This window comes from Corapipo altera, unplaced genomic scaffold (assembly GCF_003945725.1).
Source record: "Corapipo altera isolate COAL_440 unplaced genomic scaffold, ASM394572v1 2, whole genome shotgun sequence".
NCBI lineage: Eukaryota > Metazoa > Chordata > Aves > Passeriformes > Pipridae > Corapipo > Corapipo altera.
Genome location: NW_020884890.1, coordinates 13200716 through 13221367, shown reverse-complemented (window position 1 = coordinate 13221367; position 20652 = coordinate 13200716). Strand labels below are relative to the sequence as shown.

The 20652-nt window shown below is 40.1% G+C and overlaps 1 protein-coding gene across 3 annotated transcripts in view; it reads left to right on the top strand.

The window, feature by feature from the left end:
• The first annotated feature begins 12096 nt into the window (after nucleotides 1-12096).
• Nucleotides 12097-20652, top strand: part of RNGTT (RNA guanylyltransferase and 5'-phosphatase) — a 178346-nt gene continuing 169790 nt past the window's right edge. For all 3 annotated transcript variants that reach the window (XM_027644994.1, XM_027644995.1, XM_027644993.1), the window contains exons 1-2: nucleotides 12097-12225; nucleotides 19244-19353. In XM_027644994.1, the coding sequence (XP_027500795.1) occupies nucleotides 12162-12225; nucleotides 19244-19353 (174 nt within the window). In that variant the 5' untranslated portion in view covers nucleotides 12097-12161. The remainder of the gene's footprint in view (nucleotides 12226-19243; nucleotides 19354-20652) is intronic.

The window sequence follows — 20652 nt, the reverse complement described above, 5'->3', positions numbered from 1 at the left end:
AGTTTTTAGGAAGGGTTTTGTTAAGGACAGCTTCCTTGTCTGGAAGTACATGTAAATTAAGGGAAAAAAGTTCCACAAACTTGCCAGACAATCATTCCTAATTTCTCAACAGTGTAATAATCTTAAGTATCTGGTTTGTCACTGGGATTGTTTCACTACACTCAGCAACAGAAAATTCAAAAAATCCCAGGTTGAAATCTTAGATTTTTTAAAAATGAGCTTTCTTTCAATGGCTTAATATCAGGCGTGGTGTTTGCCAGCCATTTTCACTCTAATGAAATCTTTCTTGTCTGAACTTGAGCTGATGCCACTCAAGGAAATGCTAACCTGAAAATAAATGCCCTTAAAATCAAAGCATCATTTGACTTTGTTCCTCTTTATGTTTTAACTGCATACGCAATTTGTTTACTCATTGCATTTTTTTTTCCCAGGCTGGGACTTTCCAGTGACGTGTCCTCAGCTGGAAGGAGAGGGGAGTTTCTCACCACTGAGCAACATTGTGATTTTCCATTTCCCAAAACTCTTCCTGCATGCCATTTATAGTTGATGCTACTGATCCAGTTTGGTTTTGTTTCCCTCTTTAAAGAAAGAGATGTGCAACTAAAAGCCTTTCATCTTTCCTGCTCTGATGCCATCAGGTTTCTTTTGTCTGCTGAGAGCAACTGGAAAGTTACAACAGTGTCCCTCCCATTCGCCGTTTTTGACAGCCACCAGCTGTACCACTTTTCTTCTGGCAAAATCTTGTTCTGGACCTCATCAGTTCTCAGTGCTATTCTTTGATCCCACTTATCTTCTGTCTTCAGTTGCATGACTTACTGCATTGGTGTTATCGTACTGCCAAAGGCACCAGGCTTCTTATTTAGCTCAGTTATGTCCTTGTTTAGCTGCCCTTGTTGTTTTTCATTCCTCTTCTGCCTCAGACTCAAAATGGTTATCTGCAGGTCGTGGCCAAGGCTGGTTTCTGCCGCCTACCTGAACCTGTTCTCTTCTGATGTCATCCATTCCTTTATCCTTTAAAATATCACAGTGAATTACCTTATGCTTTCTTTTTCTGTGACTTCCTTGCTGGTGTCTTCTGGAATGCTTCTTGTATCCAGGATAGCCACCACCAATTGTCTTGTTTTAAAATCAACCCTCAGGCATCGGCAAGTCAGAAACTACACAGATAGCAGATTATTATACTAAATAGGAGGCATCACAGAAAAATTAAACATTTCTAACAGAAGAGAGCTAGGTCTCATTATTTGATTCTGATCTGTTTTCATAATATGCCAACAAATGCAAATAAAAATGAACAAACTACTTGCAAAATAATACTGTGGATAACTGTGAATGCTGTGATGTATCTGGTAAACGGGAAAATCAATCACCTGCTGCTTACGTAGGCTCCTGGGAACAGGGTTACAGAATACCAAATAGCATGTGACACGGTGAGGTGATGCAATACGTGCAAGCCCTCAAAGCAAACTATATCGTTTTTCTTTTTAATCATAGAAAGATTAAGTAAATGGTGTAGCAAGACTACTGCTAAATGAAATTCTGGTCTCCCTGCCTTCTTCTTGGCATGCATGCACACAGGGCTCTTGCTGCCTTTATGAAGAGCTGCATGTATTTCGTGGAAGTTACAAAACAAAATGTGATGTGTTATTTTTATTACTTGCAACAAACCTTGGAAAGGAATAGCGGTAAAGAAGGACAGGATGGATGGGATGGAATGTTAGGAGTACAGGATGTGCCAAAGCAGTTATTTTCTTTTGTTCACTAAGTTTCATATATACATACTTTAGTATGGCAAATAAATTCCTTTTTAACAAGATCATTCTTCCTGTCAGTGCTGCTCAGTCAATGGACAAATGCAAGTCATGACCAAAGGACTAATTCTACATAAGTGTTAAAACATCTGTTTTGAAACAAAAATTAACATTGGACTATACTGGGTTGAACAGCTGTAAAAAGTTAAGCTTAGAAGTTGGTAAAATTCAGGTTTTAATATTGGTCAACTAGGCAGTTCGTAGTAAGTATGTACAGTCTTTTCATTAAAATACATATCAGCAACAATTGCAAAGACTTCAGTCCAACCAAGCACTAGGGTTTGTTTTTTACACTTTAACTATATTGCAGGTGAGGTAACTGATTTGTACGTTCAGCAGAGTAGGAGTCATAGAACATGTTTCCCCTATGTGTTAATATAAACCAGAAAAATTGTGTAACTTGTTGATGACTATGGGAATTTATGTAGCACTGTAGGAATTTTTCTTCCCAGCATTCATCCATCAGCTTTTACGGGTTGTGAAATCACATGCCCATACTCTTTGTCTTTGATTATTTATGAGCTTGGCTTCAAGATAGGGATGAACACTTTGTCTCAATAGTTCAATTTAGCTAACAGACAAAACAACACTGGGACAAAATTATATTTGTTTCTTTACTTTGAATTAAGTATCTTCCTGATAACCATTTGCATAATACTTTGGAAATAAATGTTTCCTGGGTTTAACATAGGCAATCAACTTCACGTTACACAACCTACGGTCAGCAGCACGACTTGTCACTGCTGCCTGTTAGATAGCTTATCTTAAGAGCACGTATCACTTCTGGAAAAGGGAGCTGGATGATGCAGACACTGGGGAGTCATATCAAATGGTTTGTGTGTGACACAGTTTTATGTGTTAGGGCTTGGTTTTTGTTTTTTTTTTTTCTACTCCCTTTTCAGTTCTTATCTGTTCCTTCAGGGAATCCCACTACAGAGCCCTTTTTTCCATTCCCAGCTTTCCTTCCTGGTTAGTGGATCCTTTTTTCTAGGTTGCAACTGCTGCTCTAAACAACTTCTAAGAAAGTAAATTAATAAATATACTTTGTGCATACATCGTGTTGGCACAGCCAATGTGCTAGTAGGCTGAAATACTTGTATTTTTGAAACCTGTTAATAGCAGGCATGGTTGAAAGTGAGTTCTTACTGCAGCAGAAGAGCTTTTGTGAGTAACTGCAGAAGCTTCATGCCTTTAGGGCAGAAAAAGATCAGCAATCCCACAGGTAGATCTGCAAGCCTGGCTCCAGGTTGCTTCTCTAGAAGAAGAAAGAATAAATTGGCCAGGTGATAGGTTGACTGTATCGCCATAAATCTGCTGGAGCGGATCTGCTGGGGCTGGCATGTACTCACTGCAGCCATCATCTCCTTCAATGACAGAAATGACTTTATCTCTGAGATAATAAACGCTGTCGAAACTGGATACACATTTACTTATCATGCTTTTCGATGCCATGGTTTATGTAAATGAAAATAAGTGTTGACATTAAACATATGATGAATGTAATTGAACCATCCTTTTTAGTCCACACCCCGTAAAAAAAAAGAAAGCAATTTCCAAATTTTGTAGATGTGGTTTTGCCACCCAGAGGGAAAAAAAGCTTCTTTATGGTGACAGTGGGTGTCAGTAACAGATGGAACAAAACATAGCTAGATCAGGAACAACAGGGGATGTAACCACAGTTTGCTGACTGTAGTTATGTGAAAGCTGTCCCGAGTTTAACTTTGTCTTTTCTACACTGGAAATCTTAAAAGACACAACAATAAAATTACAACACGTTTTTCTATTAAAGAATAAGTTAAACGTTTGTTTCAAGATCTGGATTAATAATGTCAATGATGTACTTTAATTAGTTCAGCTTTACACATGAGCTGACTCAAATTTCCTTTGTATCCTTGGTAGATCACAAACCTAAGAAAATCTGAGGCTGTGTTTGGGTATTTGGCAGCAAGGCCAGGCATATGTTAAGGCACCCAGAAGAGCCCTTTTTATGCCCAAGCCCTGCCGACTGGTTCCTGGCCAACCACTGCATTTCCCTCTGAGTTTATCCACACTCCTTGTGCAGCCACAAGACGAAACAGAACGAGGAACTCAACCCAGCTGAGCCCAGCAGGGAGGGAGTGGAAGACTTGTTTGCTTTTTGGCTGCATTGATTCCAGCCTTGTGTCACTGCGCAGACAGTTGCTCAGCACAAGAGAGGAATCCTTGTGGAGAAGAAAGGGTGTGCACAGCTGAGATAAGGAAAGTGCTCAGGGAGGGCTTGCAGCTGCTACCATTTAAATCATGTTGACCTGTAGCCTGTTGCTTGTGCTGGTAGTTGGGTTGTTCCCAGGAAAGAGACCCATACTTAGAAGCAGGGTTGCACTGAAAACAGTTATTAAGGCCTTAGAATTTAATATTATGCAGTTAGATATATAAAACTCTTTTCGGTGTGGCTGAAATTTCAGCTACTGAGTGGGTAAAGATTACCTAGCAACAACACTACCCATTTCAAAACTGATACAACTGCAGTACAGAGAAGAATAGAAAATAATGAAGTGGGTTGTGTTTCAGGACAAAATGTCTTGTCTTTTCATTCTACCTGTTCCCTCTGTGGTAATATAATTTTGCATCTGAGATACAAATGCTCAAAACAGGCTTCCTGTTTTAAACCAGCATAACCTTGTCTGCAACCAGCATTGTGTCCATGCTGTTTTTATTCATTTGAGCCTCTCTATCTCTGTGTCATTTTTCAGTAGTTTACATTTAATTAATCATTTTTAGTTCTGTTCATGTCTCTGTGCCGTTGGGTACCAACGTACGCTGGCGTGTTTTTCTAATTCTCCATGTTAGAGAACATGTAAAGGTAGGGCCTGAGTTCGCCAAGACTGGTAAGTCTTTCACTGAAGTTTAGAAAGCCTAGAATGTGTCACATAGTGTATCTCTGACAAAACGTTCAATTATAGTAGAAAAAACCAATACTAAACCCATTTTAGCGTATCTAACTCCCAGTAAGTGGAGGGACGTGAAGATTTTTCTCAGCAAGGGGATTTTTTTTGAGGAGCGTTTCCGTAGAGCACAGGACTTCACAAAGCAACTTTTCTGAAGAAGCGTTAACATTTTCCAGTAATAGCCTGCACACTTTCAGTGTATAAAGATTGCTATCCAAACCCAAAACTTTAAACTACTCAGAGATCTTGGAAATTCATTTCAGGCAAGTAGAGACATTTTTGTACCTCCTTCCCCTTCCTGAGGACCTTAATGTCTCTGAGTAACTCCCTAGAAGTCCAAGGACAGTTTCATACCCATATTAAGCGAAGGTTTGAGTACAAGGATAATAGTGGTTTTTGTTTTTTAATCTTAACCTAGTTACAGCACGTAAAACCAGCAGTGCAAAGAAGCGGCATCGACTTCAACTGTAGCCGTATGAACAGCAATGGACCACAAGTACTACATTCTCTGAAGCAAAGTCCATTCCATCATGTACATCACAAGTTGTCATTGTTCTATTAAGCCTAAAATGGTGAGAATGTGAAAAGAGTACTTCTAGGAAATTACAAACGTATTTCAAACAAAAATAAAATTCATTTCCATTCTCTAAGAAATGCTGGATGACAAGAATTTACAACCTATTAAACCTAATTATCTAAAATAACATTTGCCAATTTATTCTTAAGGTTCTCTAGATCAGTGATGCTGCAGATGTATACTGTAGGATACTCCTCCCTCTCTCTACTTTCGAGTGAGGCTTTTTTGGGAACGAGTAGCATGTGTTCTTGTAAAGCTTGTTCCACAATGCATACCAAGAGAAAGTAAAACTAACCCTACAAGGGCAACGTTTGAGCATCTGATTATATATATATGACCATATATACTACCATAACTTAATTTGTATAGAATATATATATTCAGATTTGATTTTTTAAAAGCCTGTGGGGCTGCCATGCTGATCCCTTTGCTTTACTCTGTATTCCCTTCCTTTGCCTTTGGCCACTTTCTTGGGGTATTTCAGGACTGCAAGCACCTCAGGAGAGAGACTGTGGTCTTCATTTATCTTTGTAAAGTATGTTATGCATATTTTGTATAATAAAGCCATATAAACAGAAACAGGTCTGTATGTGTTTTCTCAGGTACTATATTAGAGCTCATACATGTATTATTCTTCACAGGCTTTATATGCACATAGAAAATCATACTATATGTGTCTATAGGCACAAAATTATGATGCAGAAAGTCTGAGAAAGTGCTTATAGGTAATAATCTTTTCTTTGTGCGACCAATCACATGAAAAAAAGATTTCTGCCAGTATAGCAACCCAGAACTTAATCATCATGCAAGCAGGTTTGTAGCCTGAAACACCGACCCTCTCTTGGCTATTTCAGGAGTCATAACCATTTCACAGCTACTGATTGCCCTAATCTGCCTCCTGCACTAACCAGGACCTCAGTTACTCCATTAGTTTTAACCACAGCCTCCAGTCAGAGCAAGAGTTTTGCTAAGGTGTCCATATTCAGCCAGTAGAGGAACTAGAAAGTGTAGCAACGGAACGCTGGTTTACTTTGTGGAATCCAGTCACTCCCCAACCCAGCTCCAAAGACTGTGAGTCATACTTTCCACTTAAATAAATTAGATGAGTTTCTCATATATTACGTCATACTTTGCCCTACTGCTAGTCATCTTCTATTGTGACATTATAGTTGGTTGATTACTTTATCCAAGCACACTAACACCATATGATTTCATTTTATGAAGTGGAACATATATTCTTCAATGTTACATCTGGGTATTTTTTACAGTGTAGATTTCCACTGAAAATCATCCTCCAGGGCTGACGTGAGTAAGGCCTCAGGTGTCCAGGTCAAACTGTAAGAACGCTAGGGAGACCAGGGTTAGTCTGCCAGGAATGACAGGCATCCTGCTTATAAGCTTGTTGTCCACCTCCTTATCTCTGTTACATCAAACACACCATCATTTCAGCTGCAGAGGTACAATAACAAGGCATCTTGTTTCTCAGGCCTGCAAATCAGTGCTTGAAGTCACAGCTGTCATCCCTCTTCAAGGACACCAACCCTCTGGACAGACACCTTCTTCCCTCTGTGCAGAGCCACGTCTTTCTGATTCTTTCCCAGATAGATCTGCTAAGGAAATCTTCTGCTAAGTAAATCATCCACCATGTCTGCATCTAAGACTGTTAATGTCCTCTGTAGTAGTATGAGATTTACATGTCATCACTGGTAGCTTATGGTGATTATCCTGAGCATGAGACCCAATCCAGGGACCTGGATTTAAAGCAGCTCCATTCCAGGCTCACTGCATGCTCCCTGACTACAGAGAGATTTACTCTACATGTTGAACTAACACTGTAATACCTTAGAGGCTTGAGCTGAACAAGTCATATTCCCAGAATGAACCTCTGAATGAAAATTTAAGATTTAAATAAACATGAAAGCAGGCTGCATATATTGCATCCATTAGTCTGTTAGTTTTACTACTCTTAGAAAAAGGAGGGTGTAGTCTATATTCTACCAAATGTCTGGGTTGTCTTCTGTTGGAAATTTTATTAAGAACCGTGCCATAGCCTTGCACTAGGGAATGACTCCAGGAATTGGTTTTGCTATTTTATGCTGTTTCCTATTTACTTTGGACAAGAAGAGTAACTGTACTTTAACTTACATCATTCCAAGTCTGTGAGGTCGTGGTGCCCCCTAATGTCCTGAAGCCTAAAGACTGGTAATTTTGTTTCTGGCTTCCTCTAAAAGCTCTCTACAGGAAGAACACTTCAAATGACATTTTCTCAAATATATTGCAGCATTCAAAACTTTTTTTTAACATCTGTTTTTTGTATTGTATACACATAAGAAAAAAAAATCACTGTCTTTTTAAATCTTATTTTCATTTTAAAACCCAGAAAAATAATTTGTCTCAGAAATGAGGTTCTGAATTGTTTGTTGACACCAAACAAATAGGAACGAATTAAATAATATTGAGCTCCTAGCATTTTCTTTTGGTTATTAAAAGAGTCTGTGCATACTCAGTGTTTCTAAATGTAGAAGCCTACAAGTGTTAGACAACATAACCATAGGCAACCAAAATATTAACTTTCACTTAAATCTAAAAGTACATTTTCATTTTACTGTTTTTCAGGGGGTTTTTTAAAATACCATTAGAATGTAAGTACTATTGGAACAGAATACAACTACAGTAACAAAGTTAAAACATTTATTCAGATTTAGACAGTATTCACCTGTCCCCACAAAAACTTTATGCATGCTGAAATTAGTCAGAAATGAACATTGTACTAGTCATTCATTTTGGTCTAAGTCAGTTTGCCCTGAACATTGAATCCAATAAGCAAGGAATAAATTAACTGAATCAGTATATATAAAAAATATTTTGCTATGTTCCATATACAATAACGTACAAGTTTGTGGCATCAAGTTTCTTTCTATGTGAACCCCTATAGGAGGAAGTGGGAAAATAATGTGAATCCTGTTTTTATACAGTTAGCATCTTTCACAGTTACTTTAAATTAAATAAATCCTTTTGCAGTCTCAGTTCAGCAAATAATGTTTCTGGGTTTTTTTTAAAAGTATATTTACTAGATAGAGTCAGAAATGTCTGTTTCATAAAACATCCTAATGGATGTTTTTATTTTCTTACTACATTCATTATTACTTTATGAACACATGGAAAAAAAATTTTATACAGAAACAGAATAGTAATAGGTTCATTGACCTGTATCAGCATAGAAGAGGGCAACACCATATGTTCTTCCTTCAGGGAAAATACCTAATTTATCCATTTTCTGTAGAACAAATAACATTAAAAGTGTAAGTTTATTCATCAGCAACAATTTGGGTAAAAGTAACAAAACCAAATGTATTAAGTTTGTAATTAGGAAAAAGATTTAAAGTGTGCATGTGGGGTTTCCTGTGCGGTATTTTTGTAATGGTTTTAAGTTAAGGAAAAACAAAAACTCAGCTGTCCACTACCTAAAACAATGTGGCTGAGCTGAAACCAAAGCACAGAGGATGACCTGCATCCTGGGAAAATGACTTCTTGACTGTAGTGTCTGCCCTGACACGAGAAGGATTTAAATTGGTGAGTAGAAACAGAGTAAGGGTACAGGCACCTAAATACCTCCAAGATAAAAGAGAATTGATATACAGTAAAGAGGAAATGTTTTATCATAGGCTATTAAAACACTTGCAGTTGTTTTCTCAAAGCAATCCTTGAAATGACTACTATGGCTGACCTCAAGCTCCTTGTTCAGACACTGCCATGTTGGCTTTGGAAAGTCACAGGAAGACCTTAGGGACTTGGGATTCCTCTGCTGGTACACCAGGAGAGTCAGATTAAGAGTTAATAATGTCACAAAGGCAACCAGGACATGGTCCTTCACAAAGACTGTTTGATGTCACATGCAGTTGTCACCTTTTGCCTGTGTAAATAATTTCAAAGTGTCTAACATGGCAAAGTCCAATGAAAACTATATATGCACAATTTGCAACATCAGCTGTAAATAATTATTTGCCTTGTGCATTGCTAAATAAAAACAGCTGTACATACCCTCCCAGTTTAACTATACATCTTTACACAGTATTTCTGATCTGCAGCTCTAGAGCTTTTTTTAAAATCACATCAGAATCTTAAATCTAGATGACGAGAACAGATTACTGCTCATTCATGATATCTTTTTGTTCTAATCTCCCCCTCTGCAAATGCTTTCGTTCCTAATTTTGCTATACTGCTGACGTGACTGCATGTTGCTCCCAATTTACGGAAATTAGAAACTGAGTATCTTGCAGTTTCTCTTCACTTCCTGCTCTTTCTGAACACCCCTCGCACTCCAGTTTCACTTTCTTTTCTGTCTGGTCTTCAGCACCACCTGGTGTCCGGCTGATGCCTGTTTGTTCTGTAAAGCAAAAATCGTCACTTTATTTCAAATATCATAAAGTTACATTTTAACAGCAGTGCATTTAACAGTTAGGGAAAATAATATGATTAGTCTTTTGCTGTAGCAAGACTTTCAATTTTAGCAAGATGAGAAGATTAATATCTGATAATGACAAAAGCCTTAGAGGACAAAATTCAGAAACTTCTAATGTAGTAATGAGAATCTAATGATTCAGTTATGCAAACTACTTAACTATCTCAGTTACTATGAGAGGATATTCTAGGGAAAAATTATGTCTAATAAAATCTGGAATGATAAAATGCATGACGAAACACAGTAACTGTATAATGAAGCTTGTAATAAATTCTAGACAAATGAAATTATTTCAATTGTTTTGATGCCTTTACAGAACCTAAGGGCTTCCTATTGTACCTGTACATATAACAGTGGTTAGTTCTGCAAGCTATGGCACCTACTGACTTGCAAAGGCAGCACACCTGTTCAGACAGAACAGTACTGAAATGTAAATAAGTGGAAAATAAATTACAAAAATAATCTATTGCTGTTGTTTCCTAATGCTTCACTGAAACCACCTGTAGTGGTTTTGGCTGAGATAGTTAATTTTCTTTGTAGTAGTAGCTCATAGGATGCTGCATTTTACATTTGTGACCAAAGCAGTGTTGGTAACATTGGGATATTCAAGCTAATCCTGAATAGAGCTTGCACAGTATCAAGACCTTTTCTGCTTCTCACGCTGCCCTGACAGTGAACAGGCTTGAGGTGCACAAGGATTTGGCAGGGGACACAGCTGGGATAGCTGACTGCAGCTGACCAAAGAGATATCCCAGATCATATGATGTTAGCTCAGCAATAAAAACCGGGGGGAGGAGGAGGAGGAAGGAGGGGACATTTAGAGTTACGGTGTTTTTCTTCCCAAGTCACCATTGTGAATGATGAAGCCCAGCTTCCCTGGAAATGGCTAAACACCTGACTGCCAGTGGGAAGTATTGAATGTATTCCTTATTTTTCCTTATCCTTACCTCAATCCATGAGCTTTCTCACTTTTACCTTTCTGATTCTCTCCCCTATCCCACTTCAGGGGGGAGTAAGCAACTGGCTGTGAGGGACTTAGCTGCTACAGGAGCGAAACCACACCACACCTTAAATATTCCTTTCGCATGGACAAACACTGTCAGGCCACAATTCTTCAAACAAGTCCATGTAAGTAGATCTCTTAAAGCCCACGGAGAATTTTCGCTGGCATTCTGTTGGAAACACAGTTTTGCTTAAGCAAATCTACCTACACACTGTCTTCCTGGCCATGCTTTTTCACAAAAGAAACAGAGGGCCCAGCACAGAGGCATCTCTGCTACACTAGCAAGCCTGTTACATTCAGACTGGAGTTAAGTTGCACTGTTAGCTGGAGAAGGGACCCAGCTATTTCTGCCTCCACTTGTGGCTATAAGGGAATATCTGCTGAAAACTAAAAGCAGAGGAATCATGTCTGACCAAGCCTCCAGTTGTTTTCAGGTCAGGACATTTCCGAGCCTAACATAGTCTACTACTCTTTCTCCTTCAAGCACCTGCTCAGTCTCCCCTGCAGCCCGTGCAAGGGCAAGCACAACACAACAGCCTTTGCCAATTCCTGTGCCAGTTCCAGCTACTTCCAACCAAGCCCCTGCAGTGGGGCACTTTCCTGCAGTGACCCCACGGTAGGCACTCAGAATCACAGAATCAATTGGGTTGGAAAAGACCTCTGAGATCATCGAGTGCAACCTATGACCAAACACCATCGTGTCAACCCTGGCACTGAGTGCCACGTCCAGTCTTTCCTTAATCACTCCAGGGATGGTGACTCCACCACCTTTCTGGGCAGCCCAATCCAGTATCTAATCACCCTTTCCGTGAAGAAATTCTTCCTGACGTCCAACCTAAACCTCCCCTGGCGCAGCTTAAGACAGTGTCGTCTGATCCTCTCGCTGGTTGCCTGGGAGAAGAGACCGACGCCCATCTGGCTACAACCTCCTTTCAGGCAGTTGTAGAGAGTGATGAGGTCACTCCTGAACCTTCTCTTCCCGGCTAAACAACGCCAACTTCCTCAGCCGCTCCTCAACAGGACATACGCTCCAAACCCTTCCCCAGCTTCGTGCCCCTGCTCTGGGAAAAGAGGAGGAGCCTGTAGCAGTTCGTGACCACCTCTCTTCCCAGACCACCCCTCTCCGCAGGCTGAGGAGCCCCAGTTTAGGCTGCTTTCTTCCCGCCCGGGCACCACCTCTGATCCCAGAGACCCGGAAGCGGAAGTGGCTCCCGGCGCTTCGTGTGCGGTGGCGGCCGAGGCGGAGCCGGGTCTGAATGGAGGCGCCGCGGGCGAGGGGCCACCGGCGCCGCTGAGCGCCCCGGGCCGCCCCGCGCTGCCGCCCTGCCCTCCCTCCCTCCCTCCCTCCCTCCCTCCCCCCCGGGGCCGCCCGGGCCCCGCCATGTCCTACAACAAGATCCCGCCGCGCTGGCTCCACTGCCCCAGGAGGGGACAGCCCGTGGCAGGTGAGCGCCCGGCCCAGCCTGGCCCTGCCCGGCCCCGGGGCGGCAGTGGGGGCGGCCCCCTCCCCTCCGCGGCGCTGCCCGGTCCCGCTCCTCCCCAGCGCCGGGGACCGCCGCGGCCTCTCGCCCTCTGACCCGGCCGGGGCTCTTTGTCCCGGGGCCACGGCAATGCCGTGCCCCCCAGAGCTCCGGGGGGGGTGTTTGCCCGGAGCCGGCTCCATAGAGCGGTTGTTCTCCTTAAAGCCCAGCGCGCAGCAGCGCTTTGCCTACAGCGCCGGACTCGCCTTCCCTTCGGCCGGTGCCGCGTCTGACACCGACCCGGCCCGGTTCCCCTGCAGGGGCACAGCTCCTCCCCTGCTCGCCGCAGCCTTAGGACTGGGTTCTCAGTTTGCACTGCTTCAGTTTCGGGCTAAAACTCTTCTCATCTGTCACATCTGATGAGACAGGCAGCAGCCGGGCATGTGGAAGGTGCCGTACTGGAGCTACTAAGTTGGTCAGGGGTCCAGAGAATCTCTCTTATGAGGAAAGGCTGAGGGAGTTGGGCCTGCTTGGCCTCGGCCTCGAGAAGAGGACCTCGTTAATGTGTATGAGTACCTAAAGGGGGGGCAGTTTCAAGAGGATGGATCCAGGCTCTTCTCAGTGGTGCCAAGCAATAGAACAAGAGGCAACAGGCAGAAACTGATGCACAGGAAGCTCCACCTTAACATGAGGAAGATTTTCTTTACTGTGCATGTGACCTCACACTGGAACAGATTGCCCAGAGAGGTTGTGGAATCTCCCTCACTGGAGATATTCAAGGACCATCTGGATGCAATCCTGTGCCATGTGCTCTGGGATAACCCTGCTTGAGCAGAGAGGCTGGACCAGATGACCCACTGTGGTCCCTTCCACTCTGATTCTGTGATACCAGTCCTCTGTGCAGTCTCTTCCACATTTGGTTCTTTTTTTTTCCTGGAGGCTCGGATGTCTATCAGTGTCGATCTGTTATTTAGCCAACTGACAGTCACCAACCTGTTCCTGAGCTGCTTAGCTGGAGGATGAGTTTAAGTGTTGTACTCCAGTGTTTCACATGTATTTCAGGGTTTATCAGTGATTGCTGTCATCTTGGATGTTCTTGCCCAAAAGTTGTTGTCGGTCTTGGTTGTTTTAAGTATCTAGTCTTGCTGGCACCTAGTGGTAGCGAATTGAGTGCAGTAATTGAGTGTCAGTGAATTGAGCAGTGAATTGTATGTCTTGTAGACACATTTTTGATGGTGAGTTAACCAACACACTGACTTCAGATAAATGTTTTGCCTGCTGCCTGGTATAGAGTAAACCAGTGTCCTTCTTCTCAGTTTTCTGAAATTCTTCTTTCCTTTGTAATGCAAGCAATTCCAACCCCAGGGTTTTTTCTCCACTGTTTTTTGGTTTTCATTCCTTTCATCTCCCTATCTGTGATAATTTAAAGGTGTGTTTTCAAAGCAACACTTGCTACTCACTGGCTATTTTAGATGGCATTGTGCTGCCATTTACTTAATAGTTAAAACTCCCGTGTTTTTTATCCCACAGATGACTCTTTAAAACTTGGTGAGACATCTCAGTAGGCTTAATCTTCAGTCATCATCGATATGTGTTATTTGGCATTTATCAGTATTTAATTTCAGTTGTTGATTTTTGTGGGTTTTCCTTGAGTTTCTTATAGTTCTCTGAACTTGGCTCAGTTAAGTAACAGCACTGTGGTTTTGCTCATCTCTGTTATCTCTTTTTCCTGCTCACTGGCACATGCACTGCTTTGTATCTAATGAGAGATTTGAGAGCCTGACTTGTTAGCCTTTGACCATGACAAATACTAATGACTCTTTATTCTTTGTTTTATTTCTGAGCAAGTTCTTGATCTCCTTTAGTTATGGCTTTTGTTTGTCTGTCTTTTGAGCCATGGCTTCTCAGAAATAGCAGCCTAGAGTAAGCAAGAATGCAGGTCATCAGCGTGTCATCTGCTGTGCCATCACTGCTTGTGTGTTTGTTTATTCAGGAACTGCAAGGTAATTCTTTTCCATTCCGTGTGATCATGCACAGGAAGTTAATGCACAGTAAAAAAAAAAGAAAGTGCTTAGTTGGTTACTTTGACTGCTTTATCAGAATGTATTCTTGTACTCATTCACTTGACTTTTAGTTTTTTAGTGTTTTCAACTTACCAGAAGTAATAGTGCACCATCAGTCTTCTCTCTGTTTTTGCTGTTTTACATTCAAAGAAGTCTAGCAGTTTTATGAGAGATAATTTTTAGAGTTTATTGATGTTGGTGCTGTCTCCCAGATGTGTTACATTCTAGTTTTAATTAGCATTTAAATCAAATTTCTAAGCATCCGTGCATGGCTTTTTTCCCATCTGATAGTGTAATAGCAATAGCATTGCTAAGCAAGGTATGTCTGGCTTCTGTGGACCAATATTCATCGAGTGTTTGGTCAGGGCACTCTTGTCTTATGATTGTGGCATCTAGAATTTCTAGGTGACCTCAAATACAAGTACTAAGGAGGCCTGGACATCTTCTGTTGGTGAGATTGGGTTCATTCAGGTTAAGAGGACCCTTCATTCTGGACAAGGTGAATTGATCTACGTCTCCCCTTATTTTCCAGTTCACTTCCTTAAATATTGGTTGTTTTTTGCCACTTTCTGGTTCTGTGGTGCAGCGGTTGTTCAGAATGGCACATTTTCGTATTTATCGCGTTGTAGTAGCACTTCAGTCACGTGCTTGATGAAAAGAGTTTTCTCTGAATGCTTCAATCTGAAGTGATCAGGTTACTTCAGCCTTACTGCCTTGGCATCACCATCTCTGCAGATACCTACTTTTCATAACCACGAAAGTGCTTGGAAGATACTGAAGAAAAGACATGAGAAGTGTCTCAGCAGTTTTGTAGCCTCCTTCATTGTATTGTGTTAGTTAATCCTGTTCTAGACATACATGCAGCATGTGGAACTGTGAGATATTATTAAAAACATCCCTATTGCATATGGTTATTGAGAAAGCATCGTAAATAAGAGTAAAGCTTCTGGTTCAGGAAGTTGCTGAACTATAGCTTGTAGTTGGAGAGAATAGTCTGATGATGGACTGTCATTGTTTTACTCTCTTTCCTAGTCGTCTTTGTCGACCTGTGTTGGTAATGAGATGCTAGGTGAAATGGATGCTTTGACCCAGCATAGTTCTCTTGAACCGGAAAACTGTTGATTTTTAGAGGAGGTGTTAGGTTGTTTTTTTTTTTTAATTCCGGATTTTGTTATTTAATTTGATTCCAGTTTCCCTTCTTAACTTTGGCCACTTTACACAGTGTATCCTTCATAATCAGTACTCAATCTAAACATATCATAGTCATACCTAGTTATGTATGTTGCGTATTCAGTTGATAACTTCATGTCACAGAAAATTAGACTAAATTAAGAGTATTTTTTCACTGTTATGCTCTAGAATTTAAATTTGAAGATAAGAAGTGTGCTAAAATTAGAGCATGTGCATGTAGAAAATGTGACATCATGTGTTGTTCACTTTGATTTCTCTTGGATTTATCCATTTGATGTCTGTGTTCTGACATACTGGGGTCTTATTTTTAGAATTTTTACCTATTTTTTGAGCTTAAAAAATCCCATCTGTTAGGTAACTAATTTGAAAAATGGTTTTTAACAGCCACTTTCCAAAACTATTTAACAAATTTGAACTTAATTGTGGAAGTAGGTAATGACCAGTTGTTCAAGTAACACTTTGGAGTTAATTTGAAAATTCTATTGAGGAGTTACAATTATTGTCATAATGTAGTTTAGTTACACAAACGACTTGGGATGCTTTCTTATCCATGTAAAGTATCACTTTGTCTCTGTCAGATCACCTAATTCAACATATGATTTTTTTAATCTTCAAATCTTTATGTATGGAGGCTTGAGTTGCAATCTGTTGTTACTACATCACTTCTTTAGCATGGGATGTAAGGCAAAACTGTAGAAGAGACAGTAGCTACTGCCTCACTTATACTCCTCCGTATTACTCAGAAAGGTTAGAAATCATTCTTAGAATGAAAGCTTAGATTTTCCGTAGCTTTTAGTGACACTTAATGAGAGGCTTGTATGCATGGAGGGAAGGAGGGTTTTCAAGGCTGTGTACAAAGACCAAATAGCAAATTTGTCAGGTAGGGAAATTTGGTTTTCTGTTATAAGAGGAACACAATATGAGATCGTATTCAAGATCTTTAATACATGTGCGTCAGTCACAATTTGGAAAAAACCAATAACGTAAACTAGGAAGAACTTCATGCTTACTGCATGGGAATAATGTGAAATTATATTGCAGAGAAATGTAATTTATTAAGAAAACCTCAACCAACCAAACAGAAACCCCCCAACAGCCCCAAAGAAAAAGAAAACAACCAAAACTCCAAAGCTATTGTTTTCATAATCAATTACGAAATTTCCCTAAGTTGGAACCAAATTACATGAATTCATGGTTCTCTTCTAACCTTGGCAGGCAGCTTTTTTGCTGCCCTGATTACTCTGTTTTTCAATAATGCTGCCAAAGTGGAATTTGTAGAAGCAGAGCACCTAAATACTTCCAAAGAACTGTGATTGAGCTTTGGAAATGGTAGTAAATGGGCTCTATATGAAATACTCATCACTTCCACAACTGTCTGAAGGTATTCAAATGCTGCAGGGAATATTGACTGCTTTATCTTTCCCTGGCAATGAACAGGAATGTGTTTTGGTTGCTCAGAGGGAAATCGGAGTGCAAATCAGATGCTAAATCAAGGTCTGCTACTGAGAAGAGAATGAACTTGTTCATTCTCTGTTCTAGAAGATGGAGAACAGGAGAGTCTTCAGTGTGACTATACAGTCTCTAATCAAATGCTACAGGAAACAATTGTGACTTCCAGGCACTTTTCCAAATCCATTCTCTTTTCCCAGTATCTTGTAAAGGATGATGGTTTTCCTATGAACCCATTGACTCTTTTGTCAGTTCAGCTCTTTTTCTTAATTGAGTGCCTTGGCTAAAAAGGTTTAGTTGCATTCTCCATGTTCTGTAATGGATGAGTGGGTGTAGTAGTATGGGTGTGACAAGTGAAGTTACAAAACTTTCAAGCACGATGTTGTTTTGTAAAACTTATGGTGATGATAAATTTTTGCATTAAGATCATCTAAAATTAGGATTTGCATAATCACTCTGTATAGAGAAAGATTACAGGTTAAAGTGGAAGGGTTAATAGAGAGAATCTGAATAATAGTGTTGAAAGTGACAAGGAACACAGAGAAGCAAGAAAATGGGATAGCTGAGGGAATGGGAAGGTAGACAACCCAACAGCCTTTACCAGGGGGGAGGATGTGTAACTGTTGGAATGAAAAGGGAAAGGGCAATAAAGTGAAGTTTTTTCTAACAGTCAAACAAGTTGAAGTGACTATAATTTATTACCATTTAATGTGTATTTTGACCGTACGACTGAATAACTTTCCTTTTAGCTGTCAAGTTCGGAATGGTCTCGGACAAGTGTAACAGTGATGGTGTTTCTCACGTTGCTCACTAGCATCAAACCTGACCTAACAAGTTACATAAAGCCTCCTAGTTTTCATATTATCTGTCTGTCTTTTGTGGTTTATAATGTCTCTTTCATGGAAGGTAAATGCTTATTTGAGACTATGTAGGGCATTGGATAGAATTTAAGGCTACACCAAACTTGAACATTATCGTATAGAGAAACTTTATGTAGAAGAAATGGTATGAGTTTTCTATTTTTGCAAAACTAGTGAGCTTCTCTCTCAGACCTTGATTTCTAGCTGAAAACAATGGACATTTTAGTGTCTTTTCATTCTGTGTAGTTTTGTTTTGCTGAAAACAAGAGGGTTTTGTTTCTTTTGTTATGAGGAAATCACAGAGAGTGTTGGGGTTGTTCAGACGGGAAAAGAAGGATCCAGGGAGAGCTTATAGCAGCCTTCCAGTACCTGAAGGGAGCCTGCAAGAAGGCTGGAGAGAGACTTCTTACAAGGGCATCTAGTGATGGGACAAGGGATAATGGTCTTAAACTAAAAGAGGGAAGGTTTAGATTAGTTATTAGGAAGGAATTCTTTACTGTGGGGGTGGTGAGGCACTGTTTGCTTGGAGAAGTTGTGGATGCCCCATCCCTGGAGGTGTTCAAGGCCAGACTGGATGGGGCTTTGAGGAACCTGGTCTACTGGAAGGTGTCCCTGCCCATGGCAGGGGATTTGGAACTAGGTAATCTTTAAAGACCTGTTCAACCCAAACCATTCTGCGTTTCTATGGAAGATTGCTGGGGTTCAGAAAGAAAGAGCTAGAGATCTCTAATGAGATTATTTCAGATATTCTGGGGTTGATGTGATGGATGAAAAACAAAATCAGTATTAAAAATTTTGGATTTTCTAGGGAGTGATGGATGTAGTCTGATAAGTACTACTTTAGGTCATGTTTTAGTTGCAGTTTGTAGCTTCCCTGATGTCTGAAGCACATGTAGGTGTTCTATTTGAGACAGAACATTGGACATGGCTGCAGGACTCTTCCAACAAGCCTAAGGAACATGTTAGAAAGGCATCAAAAGATCTGTAGTGCATAGATGTTCTTGAGGAGTTTGCAGCAATCTTTACTGTGTTTTGTGTTTGCAGGTAATCAAAGCTGATGTTTACATGGTTGGCTGACAAACTCGTTTAAAATGCTACTTACATGTTTTTAACTTTACTGAGTTTAAATTTTCTGTATTCTGCTGTGCATTGTTGCTCCACAGCTTAAATCACACTAAAAGTTAGCTCAAAAGGTTAAATTACACAGTTTTAGATTAACTGACCTGTATTTTCTTTAAGCTTCTAAACTTACTTGTGAATTCTGAGAACTCATAACTAAAAAATATTCCAGTTCAACTGTTGCTAATACTTTTCCCATGATTATTTTTTATTGAGGGTGAACCTCTAAATCTGCTCAGCACGGTGCTTTGAAATTGCTAAGTTGTAAGTGTATGTACCTGAGTATGCATAAAATACTGTAAATTTTATTATCTTTCATAGGAAAGTTTTTACCTTTGAAGACAATGTTAGGACCAAGATATGATGAACAGGTTGCTGAAGAAAATCGTTTTCACCCGAGTATGTTATCCAACTACTTGAAGAGTCTGAAGGTAAAGTTAAATTTTCTAGTAATTGAAACATTACTTTCATTATTAATGTTTATCCAAGTGTTGCTTTTCAGATTTAAGGGAGAAATGATGGCTTCCTTTGGGACATCTGTACAGAAATTTTTTTTGTTTACATTTTCAGGTTTTCTCTGCCATTCACAGATTTACAAAAAGACTTTCTTATACAAACTGTGCACACTCCTCATTCACTGTATTAGTAGCAAGAATCTCACTCTTCTCTGTTATAACTGTTGTGTCTTGGAGAGATGTTATTGTCAAAATTCAGATAGTCTGAGTTTGTAGTTCTATAGATGACTATTGTGTGTGGATATGTTGTGATTTTTCTTATAAGAGTGAAAGCATTTAAAAGTGAAAGGAGAACTCCATAGAACTCTCCTGTAGTTTCAATGCAAAATTTTCTTCTTCTGATGTCTAGAATGCTTTATGGTATCCAACCCATCAGGCTCAACTATAGAAGAAAACAATTTATGAATTTTATCCAGTAACTTCTTGGGAAGAAAAATTGCATAAATAGGTAAAAAATTTAGGAGCATGGATTGGGACCCAGGAAGGTGGGTGGATGCCTTCATCATTGGGTTACAGAGTTGTGCTTCTGGCTTATTTCTTCATTCTCTGTTTTGCCCATTTCTGTCTGAGTACTTCAGCTTGCTCGTTGTTCTGCACTGTAGCTTGACTGTGACAGTAAAGGTGGGGAACAGGATCTCTCCAGCCTTTCATGCAGATCTCTGTAATGCTGTGCACAGTCCAGTGCATCTGGTGATGTGGGAAGTGGAATTTTGAGCCTACCAGTTAAAGAAAGGCCTAACATCTAATTCTTGTAATCAGTTTATTGAACTTTTATATGGAAGTTTAGCACCATTTGTTTTGACTATGTGTTTTATAAAACGAATCATGCAAGTGACCTTTTTTCCTGTTTTTTTTCATTATTTTTCACTGTTGATCTAAGTTAAATTAATTCTGAATTCACTTAACGGTATCAGACCTTGAACATCAGAAGAATCAGGTGACTAAAAGATGGGAATCCTCATTTTATGAATCTTATTTAGGCTTAGGTAAGAAGTAGATGGTGCACTACTCAGTGTAGCAGAGTAGAAGTACCTGTGCAGTAATGTGATAATAAAGTACTATCAATGAAACGTATGTGCCTGTTCTCAGGTGCTTGAACTGGTAGGATTTTTCTTGTTTGAGTTCTTGGATCTATGCATTTTAATTTTACTTGAGTTCCTCTTTTGTACATTATCTTGGTTTTGACTCTGACTGGCTTTAAAGGCATGCCTAGAA